Source organism: Neopsephotus bourkii, unplaced genomic scaffold (genome assembly GCF_033783945.1).
Source record: "Neopsephotus bourkii isolate Nb327-2 ecotype Australia unplaced genomic scaffold, CSIRO-AGI_Nbou_v1 NB_659, whole genome shotgun sequence".
In the NCBI taxonomy this organism is placed as follows: domain Eukaryota; kingdom Metazoa; phylum Chordata; class Aves; order Psittaciformes; family Psittacidae; genus Neopsephotus; species Neopsephotus bourkii.
In genome coordinates, this window is record NW_026901158.1 from 2954560 (window position 1) to 2977311 (window position 22752).

General features: G+C 39.7%; 1 protein-coding gene across 5 annotated transcripts in view; it reads left to right on the forward strand.

The window, feature by feature from the left end:
* Nucleotides 1–22752, forward strand: part of NEK6 (NIMA related kinase 6) — a 143418-nt gene that overhangs the window by 89304 nt on the left and 31362 nt on the right. For 3 of the 5 annotated variants that reach the window (XM_061352586.1, XM_061352585.1, XM_061352583.1), the window contains exon 2: nucleotides 17205–17329. In XM_061352586.1, coding sequence (XP_061208570.1) covers nucleotides 17237–17329 — 93 coding nt within the window. In that variant the 5' untranslated portion in view covers nucleotides 17205–17236. The remainder of the gene's footprint in view (nucleotides 1–17204; nucleotides 17330–22752) is intronic. The other 2 variants (XM_061352587.1, XM_061352584.1) reach the window with 1 other exon arrangement.

The window sequence follows — 22752 nt, forward strand, 5'->3', positions numbered from 1 at the left end:
CATTGTCTTCCTCCATGTGCTATATCCAAGTGAATCATAGTCGCCTCACCTAGTGTGTTAGTATTTCAGGGGTCAAAAACTGAACTGATAAGGGCTGTGACCCTGTGCCCAGCCCAGCCTGCTGACGAGCAGGTGTTGCTCCACACCCTGAGGAGGATTTGCAAGTCTTTCCTTTTGCAGAGCTCAATGGCAGATCTTGTTCTCCAGTTACCTTTGGTTTTGGGTGTTTGAGAAGCCCACTTGCTGCAAGGCGGGAAGGATCCACCAGCCTGTTGAGAACTCATGATGGGCATGAAGCTGAGCTTTAAGTCCACGCTGACAGGGAGAATGGGAGCTGGATAGTTGGGATTGCTCCCTGTCAGAGCTGGTGTGCTTGGAGGAAGCACAGCTCAAGCTGTTGAGTCCATACTTGCTGCTCGATGGTGCTTGCTTGAGGCAGCCACTGTTTACTGGCTCAAATGGTGCAGAATAGATAATATGAGTTCCAGTATTTCTTTACTAAGAGCCAACTGTCCTCTCTTACTCATTAGAATAACTTTATTACTTAACCTTGTGATTTTTAAACTGTGAAATTGGAGATGAAAATCACTGCAGATGGTGCAACAATTGGGGAATGTCGACCTACAGGATGGGTTGCAACTTCACAGTACAATGAATATGATTCCTTTCAGGAATTTTGGTTTAAGTCTCTGTCCTGCTCTTAACCTTGTGGACACTTGTCTCTGCTGGCCTGAAAAGGAGTGTGTTTTCCTGTTGTTCAGCATTTTGTTTCTTGCATTGGAACATTCTGAAGGTCAAGCCTGTCTTGGAGTTTGTGGTGGGTTCTGGTTCTTGGGGGAGACACATGCCCTTACAGTGAGGAGAGGGGGAGAAAAGCTGTGGATATTTTAAGATGCCTTTCCTCCAAGAGTGGGGACTTCAGGGTAGAATGGATATCAACAAACATGGACATAAAAATCCCCTCCTCTTTCATTCATGGAAACTCTGCTTCATTCTTCCATGTTGTCGGTATTTCATTAGCTCTTCTGTCAGATTTGTGTAAAATGGGAAGTCGAAGAAACATTTAACTGGAACAAAATAACCCCCTAAACAAGCTTGAAAAGGTTTAAAAAGGTATATGAACGTATTCCAAAGAAGCAAATAAGTCACAACTCTGTGCTACCCTTTAATCAGTTGGGAAGCCTAAGTGGTGACTTTCAGCTGTCACTATATTAAGAACCAGTGCTGCCTTTTGTGGCAGGCTGTATATACTGAACTCAATACTATGTCATAAATATTCTTGCTTAGTTTTCATAATCATTCTACTTAGAGTAAGCGCTTCTTGGGTGGGTATTACAAATCTGTTAATCTTTATGGTATTTATAGGGTAATTTTTAACTCTCTTGAGCTCCTTACTTCCTTGCGGGTCAATTACTCAATTTATAACATTGTCAGTTCTAAGAACTTTACCATTCAAGGGTAAACAGTGTTAGGTATGGTTCTTTACCTGTGTTTGCTCTTAGTTCTTTGTATAGTAAGATATGCAATAACTTACTCTGTGACTTATTTATTGGGATTTCTTTTAGTCTCCCTAGTTTGCACTTTAAAGTGACTGTGATGACTTACTTTAGCTTTCATTACTAATGTGGGGAGAAGGAAAGCTTGCAGCAGTTCTCTGAAGAAAAGGCTCTTAATCAACTTGAAGCTATTTAAGTCAAAATTGCTGCAAATACTGTTTAAATATTCTTGATTGTCTTGAGGTGAAACCGATGACTAAGTCAAACACTTTGCTGTATTGTGAGCACGCAGCCCTCCAAGGGAGGATTTGGCCCTGTGGTAGGGAAAGGTTACCGACTTGATGGTATGTTCTCACTGTAGTTCTCTTAAGATAGAGTGAAAACCTGCTCTGACTCTATGGGGTTTCAGTTGGCTTATGGAAAGTGAATAAAGTCATCTCCAGCACTGGAGCTTTTGTTCTTGAAATTGCCTTTCTTGTTGCTTTTTTACCACATCACCACAACACTTTGTTACCTGCGAATGGTGATGTATGAAGCTTCTGCTGCAAAAGCAGGTTTCAGCATCTGTGATGGCTTTTTGAGGATAGACTATGTCCCCAAAGGAGCCCATTCCAGTTGCAGTTTTCTTTCTTCCCAGGGGTAAACTAGGATTCATTCCCATGGGCAAACAGACCTTGTAGCATTTTGTGTATAATGTGCTGTACATTGTCATTCTCAAGGAAGTTTGCATTGTTTCCAAAGATTCAGGCAGGGTTTGTTTGGAGTTGGTTGTTTTGTAAGCATATCACACTATGTGTAACATTTGTTGTTTGCTTGTGGGATTTTTTTCTTGCTTTTCCATAAACCTCTTCAGTATTTTGTGTACTTATGGATTAGAAAAATGTCAAAAGGGAAATGAAGGAAACGAGCTTTATTTTCAGAATAGGAAAACCATGTTTACTGCCTCAGCATCATTGCCTGTTAATAACAAGGCACTGAAAGCCAGTATCTCAGCACTGCTCAGGCCATCTTCTTCTGGTCACTTTATTCACAGCTGGGAACACCTTTTGGAGTATTTGGTTTTATGTTTTGCTAAAGTCAGCTCCAAGGGGGAGCTTTGTGCTGGTCATGGCCATGACATGGGTCCCTGAGGTTCTCCCCAGCCTTTTGTCAGCTTTATTTTGGAGTTCGTAGGACTGGCAGGAGAATCTGGCAGTCTGTCCCTGGCTGGTGTGTGGGAAGTTGGTCAGCTGGAAAAGCTTAACAGAAAGTGAAGCCTGGGTTGGCAGATGAATGTGTTGTGTGTTTTGAAACAACCTGTTTGCATCTGGTACTCCAGAAGAAGTCAAGTTTGAAACGAATCATTCATCATGAGTCTTACCAGACATTGCTGAAATCACGTGCTGTCTTTCTTATTATCCATCTGAAACTGGGGACAGCTGAGTGTCAGCTTGCTTATTGTTTTGGTGACATAGATGGCACTAATGAATTTGATAAAAGCAGCTAGATTGTATGGGGAATATAGTTTTCCGTTGGAAACCATCTATAAATTGTTATACAGGATTACATTTTAATTTCCATCTACTCTTAAGTCATCAGGCAGCAGTAATAACCAGGGTGGCTTTTGTTCATGCATGCAATGTGGTGTTAATTCTCCTCTGGCCTCAGTTGCTGTCCTCCATAGTTTTTCCTTCATGCAGTTACCATAGCATGAGATAACGGTGCTTGCAAGTATGTGGTTTTACATTTTGCTAGGAGCACATGGCAGGTTCTTCCGTAGACCAACTATAGTTTTACTAAGTAGGCTTTTGCCTTGGTTTAGACAGTAGGCTCTTCAGGGAGTGAGTTACCATGCAGTGGAGCTGGGGCTACCAGCTGTGCTGAAGCAATTCCCCTTGCCACCTCCCATGTTTTAAATGTCAGGTTTGACCTCTAAAGCTAGGTGGTGTAGTACTGCTTCTACCTCCCTGCACTGAGGGTTCATGTTTCTGGGGCTTGGATTCAACTCTCTTCTGTCTTGGTTTGATCTGCAATTGTCTGTCAGGCAGTTGGTAGATGGTGCAAATTCATTAATAAATGTTCTGTTTATTTAAATATCTTGTTTTTCTTCTGCGTGTTCCCCTTTTCCACGCATTTACTCAGTTGTTAGGCAGCTCTTGGTTGTGGTGTGGGAACTCTGGCCACTCACAGGAATGTGTGCTACTGAAGCAGCTTTGTTGTTTTTATAGAAACCTTGCCCACACGCTCCTTTTGCTTTCCAAATACCTACAAATCCCTGCAGGATCCTGCTGACATCAGTGTGGTGATCCACATTTATTTTGTGATACTGTCTAGGGGTTAGAGCAGAGTGTGGAGTCAGGACAGGTCTGTTTTGTTTGACTCCATCTTTGACTCAAGTCTGGACACTTAATGCAGCAATTCATTCATTTCCAAATAAATTGCTACATCACTCTTCAGTTATTTTCCTCCCAGCTCTTGAAGCTGCTTGGTTTTACATTAGGTCCGTTTGATCTTTTGCTGTCACTGCTCTTTAATGTTGATTTTTCTGGTTTTGCTCTTGCTTTGCTATGTTGTTTGCTGCTTCCAGGTCTTGGATAGCTGTGTGTGGATTTTGCTGGACTTAAAATGTTTTCTATTGATGAGTAGTAGCGTGTGATTCACAGGTATTAATAAGGTGTCAACATAATTTGCATTAACATTACTAAAACATGTTGTATCTTATTTTGAAATACTGTAAATATTTGTGTTTCTTTTCTGAAACAAACCTTTGTGTTTGTGCAAGTATCTGGTGGTAAACAGTTGTCTTTGAATGCTGATGAACTGGTCTGCGGTAGATATTTTCAGCTGTGTTCTGGATAATTACTCTCAAAAACTGGTAATTTGAGATGGTTGGAAAATTACATTTTACTTAGTTCATGGATTGCTGAAAGCTAAATTGCATCCTGTGCCTCAGCTGGACTTTTTTGTTTATTTCTTTTAATTGCATTAGCACTTTAACCGTAAGTACTTCTCGTCATGGCTGTGGCTGATGGGGAGGTATCTGGTGGCTGATGGAACAGATGCTGCATTTTGAAAATGTAATGTAAAGGCTTTGCAGGCGTCTGTTAACTCTTTGTTTTCATCCTTTCTGGCACAAGTGCTTTTTTTATTAATATCTGAAGGACTATGTAGTAGCTGGAAAAACAACTGTGAGATGGATCTCAGTTTTAGTGAGGAGAGACCAGGGCAGGGCAAGTCTTCTCCACTCTGTCAATCTCTTGTACCCATATGGTGAGAAACTGCTCAGTCTCTGATCAGAATATTGCTGTGGAGCTGGGAATGTGTGAAAGGCATTGCATGGTGTAGAGCAGAGATTTCCCAGACAAGAAACTGGAAGTAAAACTGTGGAGCTGCTGTTTTGGTAAGTGAAGCGTAATTTTTCTGCTCCCTCAAATAGGCAAATTTGTGTTCTAACAGCGCAGTATTAGTCTGAGATACATGTGGTGTCTTGGCAGTCAGGGGAGGCTGGGAAAGAAATGGAGGATGGGTGGGAGGGATAGATTTTTTTGTTTGCATGAGTAAGCTTTAATGATATGAAACAATGAGTTTATGCTTCAATATTGAAGCTTATTAGAATAATAGAAAACTGTTTCATAGAGGGCAGAATATAGTGTGAAATGTGATGTCTCTTGCACAGAACTTGCGCATTTAGTTATAATTTTCTTGAAAGGATAATTCCCAGTTTCTCTTCAAAACATTCTGTGCAGGCCTCTCTGTACGGGGAAAAAAAATTGGACCCAATTTAAATGGACAAGTCTTGTGAATCCTGAAAGAATTTGGGCATTTAGCCCAGGAAGGGGAGAGTTTTCTCAAGAACTTCATTAACACTGTCTTCAGAATAAGTAATAAAAGTAGCTATGCAGGCTTTATAAAGAACGGGGGTGTTTTGTTGTACCCTTGTTGTACCTGCCTTGATCTGCAGGACACTCTTGAATGAATCTTGTTCTTTAAGAAAAACTGGGAAAGGAGATGGAGATGTATCACATATACTGATGTAGAATTGTGGATATGAGCTGAAGAGATACAGGGATTCTTGGAATACTGGTGCCATTAGTTCCAGATACTCAGGAGCATGTAGGGAAGCTGACTATTCAGTGTAGATAAGACACATTATAGGAATATTGATAATACAGTCTTATTTAGCATATTTTGAGGCTGAAAAAAATACCAACCTATTTCTAATGTAACTATTTTTGTAAGTAGAAAAATGCTAAACCTTTTTACATGGGGAAGAGTTTCTGCTTCCGTTTGGCTGTTACTTGCAAGATCCAGATGCTATGCAAGCTCTTCCTGTAATGTGAGCATCTGGTTGCTTGGAAGCTTTGCTCAAGGTTTTATGAGGTGGCTTTGAAGTTGCCTTTGGATTTGAATCATATGAGTCTTTAGGTTGGCTGGGCTGCATAATTCTCAGCATAATTTCCTCTTGCTTATGATTATGAGAAATGTAAACACTTCAAGCTGTTGTCTGATGTTTTGAAGTTGGGTGATTTTATAACTATATGTATTTATATAGCTATAGGTATCCATATCTTCCTCTGTTCCTTTTCCCTGGATTTGAGACAGATATGTTGGCTATGAAGACTCATGTTAATGGCTGTAGAGAGAAACTGCATGAGCAGAGTAGTTACAGCAGGTTTTATGGATTCTGAGCCCATCAGACATGGGCTTGCTCTTTTTCTTTGGGGTGCCTAAGAATTCCTTAACCATTTGAGAAATTCCAGCAATATTTCAGAACTGTCTTTGTGAGGTTTGCTTATTATTGGTCAGGTGCTTGGAAGTGTGCTAATAAAAAGGTATTTATTAGTGCTAATGGTGATGTTTCTAATCACATATGCATTTATAAGAACTTGGTTAGGATTTAAGGTCATAGGTTTAAGCTTTCTGAAAACAGACCAGGCTGAACAGTTGCCACGTGGGGAGTTTGGGGCTACAGAAGCAGAACTTATTTATTTTTCATACTTCTGCATGTTACCTCTGGTTTTTCTTACTGGCTTAAGATGGTCTGTTTGCCTGTGCTCTTGAGATGGCTGGTTGCTAAAGTTGTCTCAGTGGGAAGAAGCTCGGGAAGAAAGTTGGTTTCTGGAAGAAACTTATTTTAGGGTTTGGTAAATTGGATCTTTTCACCATAGGTTAGGACCAGTCAGTCTTCTCTATTACTTGATTTTTTGATCTTTTTTTTACTAGTGCTCTTCAGATACTGAATGAGAGTAGAAACTATTTCACATAGATTGTTAACTCTCTGGGAGTCCAGAAAGTTTGCTTACTTATGAGCAAGTGGCTGATTGCTCCCTTGATGGGGGAAGGAGGTACAGCCAGCAGGGTAATGAAGTTGACATTACTGGTACAGACAGCACACGTTTCATAGCTGCATGTGATGTTGCTTTTTTCAGTTATGATTTAATGATGTGAAAATATCTGGCAGTTTCTGTGAGCATTCACATTATGAATATATTTCCAACCTATATTTAATCTTTCCTTCATCAAAATTAATGAATTCTGAGAAGGATAACAGAAATGTTCTTAAATAATTTGGCTTCAGGCTTGAAAGCTTTACTGCATTATGAATTAAAAGGTGAGCATGTTGTTGCATGCGTGGTAAGCAATACAGGAACATTCCAGGTAGATTTAGTATGTGTTTATTTTTAACATGTGTTTCGTTAGCACCAGTAGTGGCCTGAGAGGTCTATTTCTGATGTTTCAAGGGTTATAAAAATGAATATAGTGACTACTTTTGGAAAGCTCAAAACTGAAACTAGAAGGATATAAATTAAGGTATGTTGGCTTTTACTTTATCTGAAAAATATGTAAGCAAAAACTAGTTGGGGAAGAACTCAGCGTGCTGTTGCTCTGCTGTGTTAACAATATTACCTCTCTTCAAAGGAACTTTTGTCAGGTTAAATGCCACTGAGTGTTGTTCATCCTCAATTTTGGGTGCGAGTATGTATTTGATATTCATCTGCATCTCACACAAACACTGTACACAAATATTTACATGTAGTGTTTCAGTCAGGAGTTCTGTACAGTGAAATAAGAGGTGGGAATAGGCCAGTTAGGCTGGTGAAAAGAAATATTTACCTTACCACATTGATTACTTAGTCATAACTATAAATCACCATGTACTTTTGGCAGTGATCCTAGGTCTTCTTAATAGAAGCAGTGTGAAATCATCCCTTGTAATAGATAGAGCTACATGGCATCTAAACTGTATTCACAAGACTTTTGCAAGCAATTGTGTCTTTTCATCTGGGACCAAGTTCTAGGGAACTGATACTATAACATAGGAATAAATCCACAAACCCAATGCTTAACTCAGGCTAAACCTTTTTAAACCAAAGTTAAAAGTAAGCTACCTGCCTTCCTGGCTGGTGGTAACAAGCATATGAAACATTCTATCAGAAGTATTGAATAAACTCAAGTAGCATCTTCAGGCATAGTAATACAGTCAGGGAGGGAGAATACTGTGTCAGACCCTGCAAGTTTCAAGTAATTTTCCTAGATTTGTCCCCAGCTAGAATAGAGTATTTGAGATTATAATCTGGTTTGCTTAGACTGGGAATATGGACCTGAGCTGGATGCAGAGAGTGATTTGAGAGTGGGAAGCTTGACACAGATACTTAATTATTGGCAGGAAGCATTTGTTTTATTGACATCTACAGTGATGTGGCTCTGAAGAGCTTTAAATAGTTGAATTAATGTCATTTTGCTTCTAGGTATGGAACAGTGAATTACAGTGTCTGTCACAGCATTTGTTTAATGAATATCAGTTGTTGACATAGTATGAAAAAGCTCTAGGGCTTTTCAGCCATTTTACTGAAACATTCTCAGTCTTTGAGAAGCCAGCACTCTGAAATGTGGATAGCACAGTGTCTTGACGAAAGGTGTGCACAGAGTCTTAACACAAACTCATCTGCACCCACTCTCAGCTGTAGAATGGACAGTGTGGTTATCACACCATCCTTCTGCTCTGTGGTTGATTTGTTACAAGCATCCTCATCCTTTTTAGGGGTTTATAAATTGCAGGTACAGTTTTCACTGGGGGCTGTGACTTGATTTCTGCATTTTGACTGCGCGTAGCTACTTGGAAAATTTGGAATATATAAATGCATAAGTATATTTTTGTGTTTTCTCACAGTGAGGTTAATCTCACAGTTTGAACATTTGTAACTTCTATTAATATGAGATATTTAAGCTTGGATGAGGATGTGCTTCTGAAAGTTTTCAAAAATACCCATCTGCTAAGTGGAACTCAAAGGTTAAGTTAACTAACACATCTGTGGGCCTTGATAGATACTGATAGGTGAGATACTGATAATTTTACTTTGCAACACAACTATTGTCTTTAGTTGCATTTGGTAACTGATGCTTTTATTATTTTTAGTACTAGATCCAGGGCCCTTTAAATTTTGCCTGATTTAATGGCTTGCAAAATTGATTGTTGCTGGTTTTCATTTGTCTTTTAGAGCTTATGTCGATGAGGATGATTAAAGTTAGATAATACACTAACTTGGATTTGGTCCTTCCTCTGCAGGGCTGGTGGTGGTAGGCAGCCACTGCATTGTGTAGGCAGCTCTTTCTGAGCAATTCTTTACTGAATTATATTATTTAACTGTGTTTTTGCAACATTCTCTCCTGTCTCATGTATTTCAGTGGCATTCCTCATCTTGTCTCCTTTAACATTCATATTCCTATTTATTTTCAGTGTTGGCAGGTGTGTATTTCACATTAACATGAGGGGTTTTTTGGATGTTAGGCTGCTATTTGCTTATGGTAATTTCCAGTCATCATAAGGTGACTGTTGAGAGAGATGAGCAGAGAGGAAAAAATTGTCAAGCATTTACAGTAAATACTCTCTGCTTTTGGAAACGCTGTCAGAAGTTTAATTGTTAGGTTCAAGTAAGTTTGTCATGTGCCAGACAGAATCAGTCTGCTGTAATGAATGGGTTATGCACTTCACCAGCAAAAAGGGAGAGTGAGAAACCAAGGGAAGCTCAGAATTTCCTGTCACCTTGCACTGCAGAAGGAATGGGGTAGGCTTTTTAACCTAGCCTGTAATTAGGTTTTGCATGGAAGCATATATTACTGCGCGTGCTTTGCCAAAGCTCTTCAGTGTGATGGATGAGATTTAAAGGTTGATCTGACTAAATTGCAATGAGAATACTAACGACAAAGATATTTCTGTTGTGAACTATTCCTACCAGACATCATAGCTGTGACAGAAATGGTGTAAGATAATGGACAATAAAAGTCACTCGAAAATAATACTCTCCTAGGATTGGACTGCCTTCCCCACAGCATGTACCCTGAACCGCAGCGATAATGTAATCATAAGCCAAGATCATCATTTAAATATATAGGTAATCTCATATAGTATCCTGACAGATTTATTTTATGAGCAAGCTACAGGAAGAATATTATTGGGCAGCAGAGAGGCAGAAAGTGTTACTGATGTGGCTGTGCTTATTTTGTAAAAGAGTTTGCCTTGCTCCAGTCTTTGGGGAGCTGCAGTGAACAGCTCCTGCTGGCTTGGGAGATGGGAGGGCCTGCCCCACCCCCCCCCCCGGGTGCACTTACTGTGGGTATCCATAGCTGACCTGGGAGCCTGATTTGTGTGTACCCTTCATCTTGGTTCTTTGTATATGTTAAAATACGGACATTCGTGCAGTAGCTTAAGTAATGTACTTGACTGTATTTAAATAACTCATGGGTTTCTGGAACTGTGTAAGACTTGCCTTTTTTTGTTCCAAATAAGGTACCTGAACAGAGCTGCTTTCTTCCCCCTCCCAAGTGCCTGTGGAGTGAGAGGATATGAGAGGGATACATATATAAGCATATATTATGTGTCTGTGTGTGTGTATATGTGTGTGTTTATATATATATATATATATATATATATATCGCATGATATTTGAGGGCATTGGAGCAGGTCAGAGGCAGAAAAAGCCCTGTAACATTTCCAGCAAGGTCACAGCTGCCTCCACAGCCAGGAATGCTGAGGCTCTTTGAGATGGAGTTGTGTCGCTTTTGCAGTAGGTAGTGGTGCAAAAGTGGAAAACCTCATGGTTTATTGTGCAGTATACTTCTTTGTGACTGTACAAGGGAAAGCTGGAATCACTGTGACTTATTCTGCATTTGCAAAGCTGTTCATGGCAAGTCTCTGATTGCCGAGAGAGCTGCTCTGTGCAGTGCCACCCCTTGCTGTGGCCCTGACAGTTCCAGATTGGTATAGCAGTGGCTGGAGTGTTTGGGTTTGCTGGCCCCTGCAGTGCTGTGGGCAGCAGCAGAGCTGCATGCAGGGAATATGGAAGCAGCTGGTGTGTCTTGCAGGAATGTGAAAAGTGTTGGTACAGAAAATGGTTGTAACACTGAGCACTCAGACTTCTGCTTTGCTGTCTACTTTAGAGGTGCATGGTCCTGTCACATTGATTATACATCTGGGAGCAAATAATTTGGCCTTTAGTTGAGTTTAAGGCATCTAGAGACATGTGGTGATACCCCATTAGACTGGTCACAGCTGTTTAACCAAGCTGGTTTAGAGAGGAGCTGCACCCCAGGGCAGTAGGTGTGTGAGACTGAATGCCAAGATGCTGATGAGGTTCTGCTCCTTAATGAGTATCTCATAACTAATGATCTTGGCCTTTGCTATCAAGTGCCTTGGGCTGTTCTGCTCTGAGAATCCCACCTGTCAGGTACCTGCAAAGTACCGTGGGGTTCGATGGGGTTTTGTGTTTTGGTTTGAGTTCTACTGATTCAGGAGTCAGGTGGATGGGATGAGGCATAAGGACAGTTAGGTACCCAAAGAGGAATTGCAACCTGGATTGTGGTATGGGAGCTTTCTTTTCCCTTTGTAAAAAATCCAGGTTACCTGTGAATACTGCCACTGTCTGCAGGAATAACTGTACTGCAGAAGGGTAACAGTAAGTGCCAGGATGCTTGAGGACTGTGACTGCGTGGATGGGGTCTTTTTTAGGTGTTTTGGCATATGTTCTGTGTTTCTTCTTTCTGCGTTATTCCCCTATGGAGTGGGGGATGCTTGGTGACAGACAAACCTACACCAAGTTGTAGTTTGAGAGAATAAGCTGCTCATCCCACATGGGCTTTGGGCATATTCCCCATTATGTTGTTAAATTTGCTCTGTCTTCTATTATTATTCTGTTTATTCTGAGAGTAACTGAATTGTCTGCAAAACTGTGGAGGTACCAAAACCTTTAACCTCAGGTTTGTACCTTGGGTATTCTCAGTGCATTGCTTTCAAGATTTCTCAGCTTATACCTTAAGATTTGTTGGGAGAAGGGAAGCAGCTCTGCACTGCATTCAGTTACATCTTCTCAAATACTGATTCAAGTTGGCCTCTGATTCAGTCGAAAGTCTGTTACTTCCTTCCATTGTTTTAGAAATTGTTTCCCCCAGTGGATCAGGTACAAACAGTTGTATGCCTGCGCCGCCCAGTTGGATGGAAGCTGCCACTGTTTGTGTGTGGTTCTATGCTGTCGTGATGTCTTTCTTGTATTAGAGTGAACAGCTTTACCAAGACAACATGTGTCTCACTTTAAACTGTGCAGCTGAATACCCATATTTTAGTAATTTGAAATATCAGTGGAATCTGTATTTATGAGAGTTCCCTCTGATTTTGGTATGATAATGAGTACATTTGTGGTTGGTGCAGAGGGACGTGAGCCTGTGTCTGTAACAGAGATGGCACATGTACAAGGTAATTGATTTTGCTAATGTTGAATGATCATAAACTCCAGTATTTGAAAGTAACCTGAGCTGCTGACGCTTTTGCTGTTGTAAAAGTTACTGCATTGGTTGGCAGCCAAGCCAAGTTATATGGAATTTGGCTGATGAAAATCATTGCAAAATACTAAAACAAATTGTGATACATCGTTAACATGACTTGGCTGGAATGTCCTGGATGTAATGTTGCATCAGTAGGACTTTGAAATCTTGCTCTATGCACTTCATTTACCAGTAACCAAATACAGTTATCTGCTCCTTAATCCAGGACTGGAACCCAGTTGCTATCAGTTGTTTTCCTTTTTAGTTTATATTTCTGAAAGCAGCTTTTCTGGAGGTAGAGATAAATGCTTCAGTTTTGATTAAAATAGGGTGGAAATCTGTCTGCAAAACTAGAAAATGCTGCAAGAGATTTTATGAACTACATATAGTCCTTTTGTATATGTGGATATTTGAGACATACATGTTATTGGGGACTTGTGTGTATGAGACACTTGAGTATTCATAGTAACTGGAGAAAGCTGTTAGGTTTTTATTGTAAGGCCTTTCACTGATGCTGATCCTGTTCTTTTATCCCCTTTCTGGGAAGATATGTGATGCTTCATGCAATTTAAAACTGTTCTAATTTACTGTCATGGTCAAGACCCAGCCTGAAGATGTTTGACACTGCAAAGCTTCGTAGGAGATTTGGAAGCAGGAATAAAAAAGCCTGTCACTGGAGAAGTGAGAGTGCAGGGCGAGAACAACATAAATGAAAACATGCCAATGTGAAGAGAGCTTCTTCCAAGACCTCTTATTTCCACCTATTGTCTTTGGCTGTTTAAACAGATACAGAAGTCTTCACTTATTTGTCTGCAACTGCTCCTCCTCCTCCCCCCTCATTTGACAGTAAGGAAATAAGACTATCTGGAGTGCTATTGTCACTGTTAGGTTTTGAGTAGCTTTTTTCCTTCCCTGTTTGATTTCTTTTCATGCTGTATTGTGTCAGTGATAGTGCTACAGCTAAAAAGTGACACCTAAAGTTGTGTCCAGTTGGTGAAGTTATATCCTGAAATATACCAGGATAGTAGATTTTTCTCTCACTTCTCATTCAGGTCAAAGACTGACTTAGATGGGAAGATACGACTTTGGTTTAGTTATGCTGACCACTGGTTCTAGATGTTGGTGCACTAAGTGTTACTTAAAGAACTCTAAGAAAGGATTAAAAGAAAATTCATGACCTGTTGATAGCACTGTCAGTTAATGAGGCTTTACATGCTTTAAGCTGAAATGTTACACGGTTCAGCCTTTTTACTGGGGTGTGTTTAACAAACATTTTACATGGTGCTGGAAAAATGGCTTCTCTTAGCATGAGATCCTTCTATACTAACCTGTTCAGCTTGAGTGAGGTGGGAGATCGTAACTCATTCAAGTAACGTTGAGAAGTTGATTCCTTTTTAGAGGAATCAAGGTGTGGCTTTTGATATGCTACATCTTATTAAAGTGCTTATGTTAATTACAAGGAAGGGTTTCATGGTAACTGTTGCTTTCCTGGAGAACTTAAATGTACAGGCTGCATATACAGCCTGAGTGGTGTGATAAGAGTAAGGGGTGGCTGAACAGATTTAAAGATTTCTCATGTATTTATGGTTTTGTTCAGCAGTCTAAACCAGCTCTGATCTAACCAGCCTGAAGAGTAGTGGTGGATGGAGTTCAGTGCAGTTGGCAGCCAGTCACAAGTGCTGTTCCCCAGGGCTTAGTACTGCGGCTGGTTCTCTGTAATACCTTTATCAATGATCTGGACGAGAGGATTGAGTGCATGCTATCTTCAGGTTTAGTGAAATGTAGCTCAAAACATAGTAGCTTCCTCAGGAGAGTGCAGGTGTCTGGAATAGGGGTGGAAGTCCCTGATTTTAAGTGTCATGTTCTTTGCTCAACATTTTTATGTTTAAAAATAGAATTTAAACTGTAATTAAGTTTTCTTTTAAACCGATATATTGGTTCAGTAGTTGGACCTTTTAAAAGAGAGAATCTCAAGAACCCAGTAGAATTTTCTGGAACTATGATTCCGTGCAATTTGTGTACCCTTTTTGACATAATAAAGTGCCTTTGTGGCATTGGCTGTTATTTCCAGACTCCATGAAGCTCCTTCGTGGGGATCCCCCTTCCAGTCTACCTATAGTGTGTGTTTGCCAGTAGCCCAGAATAGCTGAGCTGACAGCTTCCAGCAGGACATGCTGTCCTGTAGGTGTCAGGGCTCGGGGCTGGTGTCATGTGAGCTGTGCTGTATCTCTTTTCAAAGCTGATATTTAGTTCTTACTTCTTCCTTTGCTTCTAGCTGTAGTGCTTTAAACAAACAGTGACCAGACCCAAATACTCCACCTAATACATTCCCGTACGTGCTGGTGGCATCCAGACTGCCCTGCACTGTTAATTGCCTTCCCTTTGTCTAATCCCTTATGGTGAAAGTAATTGTACCTTGAGCTTCCTTGTGGCAAATGGGAAGTTCTGGTTTTCTTAGGAATGTCCCAGATTTGTGTGTGATCAGATGACTCATGTTCTCGTCTTCAGAAATAACTCCCTTTTTCTTTTTGAGCTTTAGTCCTTTCTGAAGGCAGGACATGGTAGACATGATGTTTGATCAGTGTTAGACTACAGATACTTCACATGACACTGCCTGGACATGCCTTTTATCTGGAGGCTGTAAATGTGAGATTTCTGAATCCCGTTAGAGATCAGTGGTGATAAGTGAGGCCTTCAGTGGCCTGCGGTCCATAACAGAGTGCTCTCTGATCTTGTGGGCTGAGAAGGAACATGTGGTGTGTTCTCCCTTCAAGTAAACAGCCTTTCTTCAAATCCTGAATAGAAATTTCGTAGGACAGCTTAATGTTGATATTGAGATATATTTTTATTTATCTTGGTTACTAATAAAGCTTGATACTGAAGGAACCTTAAAATCACACTTCACACTCATTTTATCCTTCTCCCACTGGAGTTTCATAGTATTGACTTCTAAAAACCTTTTACTGAGAGCAGCCCATGTGTTAGCCTGGTTCTGTGCAGCGGGTACTCCAGCTCTCACAACTCTTTTCTAATGAGTGCTTTGTTAAGAGTGAAAGTTCATTTGCTTAAGAAACACAATGAGCCTTTTCTCATCTTTCTCCCTGATACTGTGTATGTGTTACAGTAGGTGGTGTTGGGAAAGATCTGCCAGAGCTAAAGGCTTATTTCACTGACAGCTGTTGAAAGAACCAAGCACAACTTGCAATAGAAATTCTTCTGCATCATATTTTCTTCCCCACTCCCCCAAATATTTAGAATACCTTTGTATTTTAAATTAAGAGTTAGTCATTGCCCAAGTGCCAGGCATGCACTATTAATACACTAATGAGGTCAGGTTGTGCTCTTTCACTGAATGAATACTTGCCAAAACTCTTGAAGCAAGTTTCTGCAAATGCTTGTGTTGGCCACTAAATCTTCCCTTGTCACTATTAGGCTTTTGGTCACTGCTAAGGATGGCAACAATGTGACTCTAAATGACATATTACCTGCAGCGTGTGGATAATGAATAACTGGCTATGAATAACGTTATTAAATAAACCCCTAAACCTTCATGCAGCCCTTTGTGGGGAAAAGATGTTCATGTATTTGTTGTGCATGTTTTGTATATGCTGTGAATATGCTTTGAGGACCAGAGCCTGACCCCAGACTGATGTGGATCAAGTTGCACTGAGATGTGCTCTCAGTGCCCCCTGAACAGCTAACAAAATTACCAGGGTAGTTGTTGGACAGTTCAGGAAACCAGTTCCTTGACCTCGTTCAATCATGTGGGAATTTATCCTTTATAGAAAAGATCTAAAGAATGGAAACCCCCCACCACACTTCCAATTCCTTCTGATTGGTTTGTGTTAGGGTTGATGATAACCTCTTTTTGAGCCCTCTCACCCAGGATCTGGTGTCTCCTCTTTCCTGTTACTCACAAGTTTTTATGTATTTGTTTGTTCGTATACATTGGCTTTATGATACTGCTCAAAATAAAACTAATCTCAGCATATTGTGAAATGATTTGATTCAAGGTAAACCAAGAGGAGCTGTGTAGAAGCTCTGTGTTGCAAGTGCTGGACTTCACAGCTTTCCACCAGCTGTGCTGCCAGAATGAATGAAGGTTCAATTTTGTTCGTTGTGACTCAAAACTTCACAAAGGAGACCTTTACACTTTAAGGAGGGAGGGGAGGCTGAATTGGTCTCTACAGGGTGAGGGATAATTTGAGATGGTGAATTTATTTTCACTTCCTTACACTAAGCCGTGTATCTGATAACTTCTGTTAGATTCTGTACTCCAACACCACATCCTTTTAATTTCTGTATTTTTTGTAGGACATTCTCCTGGACGGCTGTACTTAGTAATTGCTGTAGGTAAAACTGGTACAAAATAATTCATGGAAATTTCCCTTGTTTGTTTGTTTATTCCTAGAATAATACTTTAATCTCACTGAAGCTAACATGGTTTGTAGCCACTGCTTCCTGTGGCTCACCAACCTGCATGACAACTTTTAGTTTCAGAGTGGAGAAGAAAGGATGTGGGTAAAGCTACACTTCTAGGTTGTCTTTAGCCAAAGAAAGCTGCAACTGGCCTAATGGGACTTTTTGTGACTTGTTTTACATACGAAAATGTGCTAACCTTTCTTGAGTTATGCACTGAGTGCCTGGTATAACTGGGGATCATCTCCATTCAGTTCTAGAAGAGGTAATGCCTGCCACTGTTAGAGTTGACAAAAGTGATATCTGTCATAGATAACATACCACTGACCAAATAAACCCATTTTCTGCTAATTTCCTTATTGTGAAATGATACCAGTAATGTTTGTGGGTTTGGTTTGTAATCTGGGGACAGCAATGGTAGCTTTGACCTGTTGCTGCTTTCAGCGCTGAGTGGACAGTGATGAGACTTCTCTTTCCCCTTTCTTTTAACTCCAGCAGAACAGTGAGGCAGAGTTTGGTATGATACCATGGAAGGGCAGCATAACCATCCACATCATCTAGGGGACCAGAACAACCCTCTTTGCAAGCTGCCAGGGCAAGAGTACCAGCATGATCCTCAGGTAAGTACATGTCTCTTTAATCTTTCTCCTTTTGTGTTCTCTTCCATTCCTTTTATAAAGGTTTATAGATTACTTAGCATTTAGCCTTCTTTTTTCCCCTCTTTTGTTTATAGTGCAGTTAGAGCACTTTTAGGGTATATCCAGTTTGGGAGTCTGCCAGCCTGCCAGAGTTTCCTGAATTTATTTTTTTTATGATAATAAGAGAAAAAGGAAATAGCTTGAATTTTGCTTAAAGCAAGTCTTTTTAAATTGTCTTATAAAAACATGTTCTATGTTGGCTTTCTCCTCTCTGATGCTTTGAAGAAAAGGCCAAAGAAAAGCAGTTGATTGTGTAACTGAATAAATGCATTTTATCTCCTTTTATAGTTTAATAATAAATGCTGAAGAGGTAATTACCAAATACAAGAAAAAGTTCATCCTACACAAAACTGCAGGCTCTCTGGCTTCATTTCCTGTGTGTCTCTGGAATCTCTCCCACAATGTATTTTGTCTATACTATTATCAAGTTTCACTATTGTGGCTCATATCTACTTCCCCTCCCTGCCTTTCTGCAGAAGTGGGCTAAAACTAGGGTTAGATCTGCATTCAAAGTAATCGTGGTACCTTCACTGGAGTTGTGAAACCTGTACTTTGTGAACTGTGGCTGCTTGCCTGTTTTAGACAGTTTTGTCTGTTGATCAGAGCAATTGGGTTTTACCTATATGCACTTTAAGGAGTAAACAAAAAGCATCATAGAAAAGCTGTCAGAAAAAAGGATATTGCAACTGTGGTGTAAAGTCACCCTGGGGAGGGGAGTGTGGGTGTCAGTTTGTCATTTGGAATGCACACTCCAGTGCTGATCCAGGTCCTTGACCAAGAAGTGGCTGTTAAGAAAGCTGGATCCAAACACAGATTTGCAAAAGCCATAAGTTGCCTACACACAGAGTACAACGATGAATGTATCTTGCTCAGCACTGCTGGGAAAGTAATGTCGTATGGAGCAAAGCCCCCCTTTCCTAATGTAGCAATTTGTCATATTAAGTCATTTAATAATAATTGAATCCCCTTGATTAATCTCCTAGAATTAGCCAGTTGCATTTCGAGCAATTAGGGTTAATTACTGCCTCATTTGGCAGGATAGAGCCCCTGTAATTATTTCATGAACAAGATTAGGAAGTGTTCCTGTGCAGCAGATACATTCATGGCATCTTGGAGCACATGTTAGAATTTGTAATGACATAGTTAAGTGTAATTAGTAGCTAATAATCTGCGTTCTGCTGCTATGCTGAGACAGAGTGGGCTCATCTTGCTCTATGGTCATTGTTCAGTGAAACCTCCCCTTAACTCTCTCACAACCCAAGTTGTGTTAATGGAGGTCTCTGAGTATATTAACTGCTCTGAGGATGATCTCATTTAGAATTAGGATTGCAGAAAGAATTTCTTTGGTTTTGTTATTAAAATCCATTTTTAATAAAGCTGAGTAACAAAAATGCACAGTCTGCCAGAGAACTGCACAAAATGTGTCTCCTCAGCAAACTCTGTTTAAAAAATATCAAACTATGTCCTGTTTAGAGTCCAGGCTGCCTGACACTGATGCCATGGTATGATTGCTTATTACTGACTTCTGATTTTCCATTTTGCAGGAACATAATTATATATAATTTTCCATTTCTGATACCTGGTACCTGGAAGAATCAAAAGTTACATCATTTCTTTCTTCTGAAGATTTAAGTAGATGCTGTATAATAGCTTGTGGAAGAAAGATGTTTGAGAAGGAAAAATTGACCAAACTTGTCTTAACAGAAATGCCATGAATGGCAGGGATTAAAGCTTTAGCATCAGAACAGAACTTAAGCTTGTAGAGTCTTAGATGAGGGGATTTTTTTTTCAATCTGAGGTGTTATTCTTGTTTTACAGCTAGTTAGAATAGAGCTATGAGTATATCAGACTTTAATTTCTGCCTTTACTATAGTAATAAGATGACATGCTTGAGTAATGCTTCATATTTAGGCATTTTCTACAGTAAGTCAATATATAAATATAAAAGGGCCAATAAAATCACAGGATTTGCTTCTGTCTCTCCTACCTGCCCAGCATTACCCTGATGGAGTTTGTCAGCAAGAGGAAGAAGATTTTCTAGTCATGTTCCCGAGTGAAAATGTCAGTTATTTAAGTCTCTAGGTTACTTAGTGTTTATGGCAATAAGCAATAAACGTTATTTAGAAGTAAATCAGTGATATAAAAATACGGAGCTATGATTTTTTTACTTAGTTTTCATACTAAATAACTCACTTCTAAAGAACTCTTTTATGTACTCACATAGCTTAGCAGAGCTGCTCATGGTATAGTGTCATTTTGGTCTATGAGTTGTAGGTAGATTTGAACTGGTCATCTTGCAGCAAAGGCTCTCAGTTTGTTTCTGAAATAATTAGGTTATTTTTATGTTAATACTGATTTCTTTATGAATATCACCTTGGGTCTACTATTTTCAACCTGGTATTTCTTTTTTTCCTTGTTGTAAGCTAGTGCAAACATCTGATAAGAGATGTTAAAACGTTGAGATTTGAGCCAAGTTCTTCAGCAAACTTCAAATTCTAGGGAACAGGTCAGGTTGAGGATATCTTATGACTGTGTAGCCTAGTTTTGAAGCTGCAAATTGAAAAACGTGATGTATCCTTCAGTAATTACTTGACTACCTGTTTGAAGGATAATCCATATTTTAAAAGTTTCCTCCTCTTTTGGGAGCTTAAAGTTCTTAATCAATCTGTTCTAATGTATTCTCATAAATTCATGCTGGAATTTCAACCTCAAAGTATGCAAATTTATTTTCAGGTAGGCATTATTGAAAGGAGATGGGTGTATCATTTCGGACATCATAAAGAGGTTAGAAACGCTGCTGTTGATAGTAAATCATTGCTTATAATGTATGTGTGCTCAACTGGAGGGGCTGAAGCTTCCCCATCTACTATCGCAGATGTCTTTTAAAGGTGAAATTAGTTTATGGTAAATGTCATTCAGATGAAGTATGCACTTTAGAAGCAGGGAAACAATTCCTTTAAAATTAATGATGCATTGCAAATATCAGAAAAAGCCTTCTATCCAGCGTAAAGATAATTAAAATTCAGGTCAGAAGTGTATGACTTAGTCGGGCTAAATTTTTTAATGAGATTTCAGAAAATTAATTGGGCGAGTGTTTTTACTCTTCTAAGGAATATTTCATTTCATGGCTCTACAGGAAAGATGCTTTCATTGGCATCTAAAGATTGTAGAGTCTGACTTTAACTGTTGGTTACCCAATCTTCAACAATTTTTAGGCTGATTTATAAATAATCTAAACGTCTTGTGACCATTTGTGCAGACTGATGACTAGTGCTGGTTTCCTGCGTGGCAGTAAGACAGCAATAGAACAACTGATCTTGCTAATTAACATTGTGCAATTAGCGCTGAACAGTCCCCTTTTTCAACTCAGAGCTATCTTTTCCCTGTGCCACTGGGAGAGGCCATCACACACAGACATTGCTCTGCAGCATGTCAGTATGTTACTGGTGGTTTTGTCCCTCAGTACTCTCCTTTGCCTGCAGTATTGACTTGGAGGCTGCTGGACGGTTTTCTCAGGTTTGTTCAGGTTTTCCCCAGCTTTTAAATCATTACAAAGAAGTAAATTTGTTGGCCACACATGAATTGTTCTGGAGATTGAAAATCTGTCAACAGAACAGGTCTTATTCTTCCTTATCAAAAAAATACAAATTCTGAGTTGTACAACTACTCATTTAAAATAATACAAAACTGTATGGAGGTGTAATGCAGCTGTCCTACCTGCATGTGGTTATAGCAGTGTATAGAGGATTAGGAGAATACCAAATGTCCAGCTCTTAAGTTTGACCTGTTTGTGTTCCTGTGTGCTCAGAGAGTTGCCTGTGACTGGGGACCTGTGGTAGCACTGTAGCAGACTTCCCTGACAATACGGAAGTAGAAAGTACATCCTGGCACCTTACTAATTCCATTATGCACAAAATCCTGTAACACCTCATAATTGGAGGCAGAAAATTCTAGCAAACTTGTGTCAGTGTTGTGACAGGGGCTGCTTGTGGCATTACTCTGCTAGCTTTGAAAGTTTTGCTCTTGCTTCAGTGATTACATCTCAAAGACAAGATGTGTGCCAGAGATGTTGCTGGTAATAGCTTGTCCTTGGGATAATCTCTGCCTTTGTAAAAATGAATAGCCTCTTTATTTGAATGAGGAATTAGTTTACTTTTATCTTCAGCTTTTTTTAATGGAGTAGTAGAAGAATGAGACTTCATTGTATGGATAAAAAGAACGGCCTTTGTCTCAAAACTAGCTCTTCCCAAACTGACCCCTTTCTACAGCTGCCTTGGGAGCAGAAATGTGCAAACAGCCTAGTTTTCCTAGTGCCTTTAGAGGTCCAGTGGTTGGGTGGGTTTTTGTGGTTGGTTGTTTTTTTTCTTTTCCCTTTTTTCTTTTTATTTCTCTTCTTTTGAATTCAAACTCAGTCATTGATCTTGAAACCTGCTCTGCAGGGACAGTACCTTGGTTTTACTGTATTCACGCAGACCTGAACACTTCACCAAGCCTGAACCAATCATGAAAATGCGAAAATCTATTTTTGATGAACAGGTTTGAAGATGACGGTGGTGTCTAATTTCACACACAATTTACATCTGTATATGAAAACTCTCTCAGATTGAAAAAATAAAGATTGTGGTGTATTTGAAAAAATATATATTGGTTCTTTGACAGGTTTATAAAAAATTGTAGTGGTTAAATTTGGAAGGACTTGGAAAATGTCATGAAATAAGTGAAGCATATGCAAGGCCAGACTAAAGGGATGGTACTCAGAAAAGGTAGATATTTCTTAGGTATTCTTGACCTTGTGACAGTATTTAGAAGCACTGCCTCTTGCATTTAAGTACAGCAAAACATAAGAGAAGGTTAAGCTTAAAGAGACGCATGGGGAAATGGACTGCTGTAATCCATACGGAGCTTTCTGGCATGGTTTGGTCTAACCTGAGCTTGCTCTCTGGTTTATACCGAAATCAAACATCATCCAGCCTGTATGAAAGCTCCAAGCTCCATTACTTTAATTAGGTCTGATAGGTTGTGATAGCAAATGCAAATCTAGGTCATTGCATATGTAAATATGCAGCTGTAGTCCTGGAGGATGCCAGAACATATCAGCTAAGGTGTCCAGTCATCACCCAGCATTAACTCCAGCATGGCAAGCAGACTTTATGTGCTAACCATGTGAAACTGGTTAGGACACACACATACACCCTGTCACTTCCTAACATTTATTTATTTTTTCAGGTTAGGAAGTTGCCAGATAATACTTGGCACATGCTTAAAATATTAATTTACACTTAAACACGCTTAGTTTTAACGCACAATTTAATGATTTATGAAGGGCAAATGGATACCATCCTTAA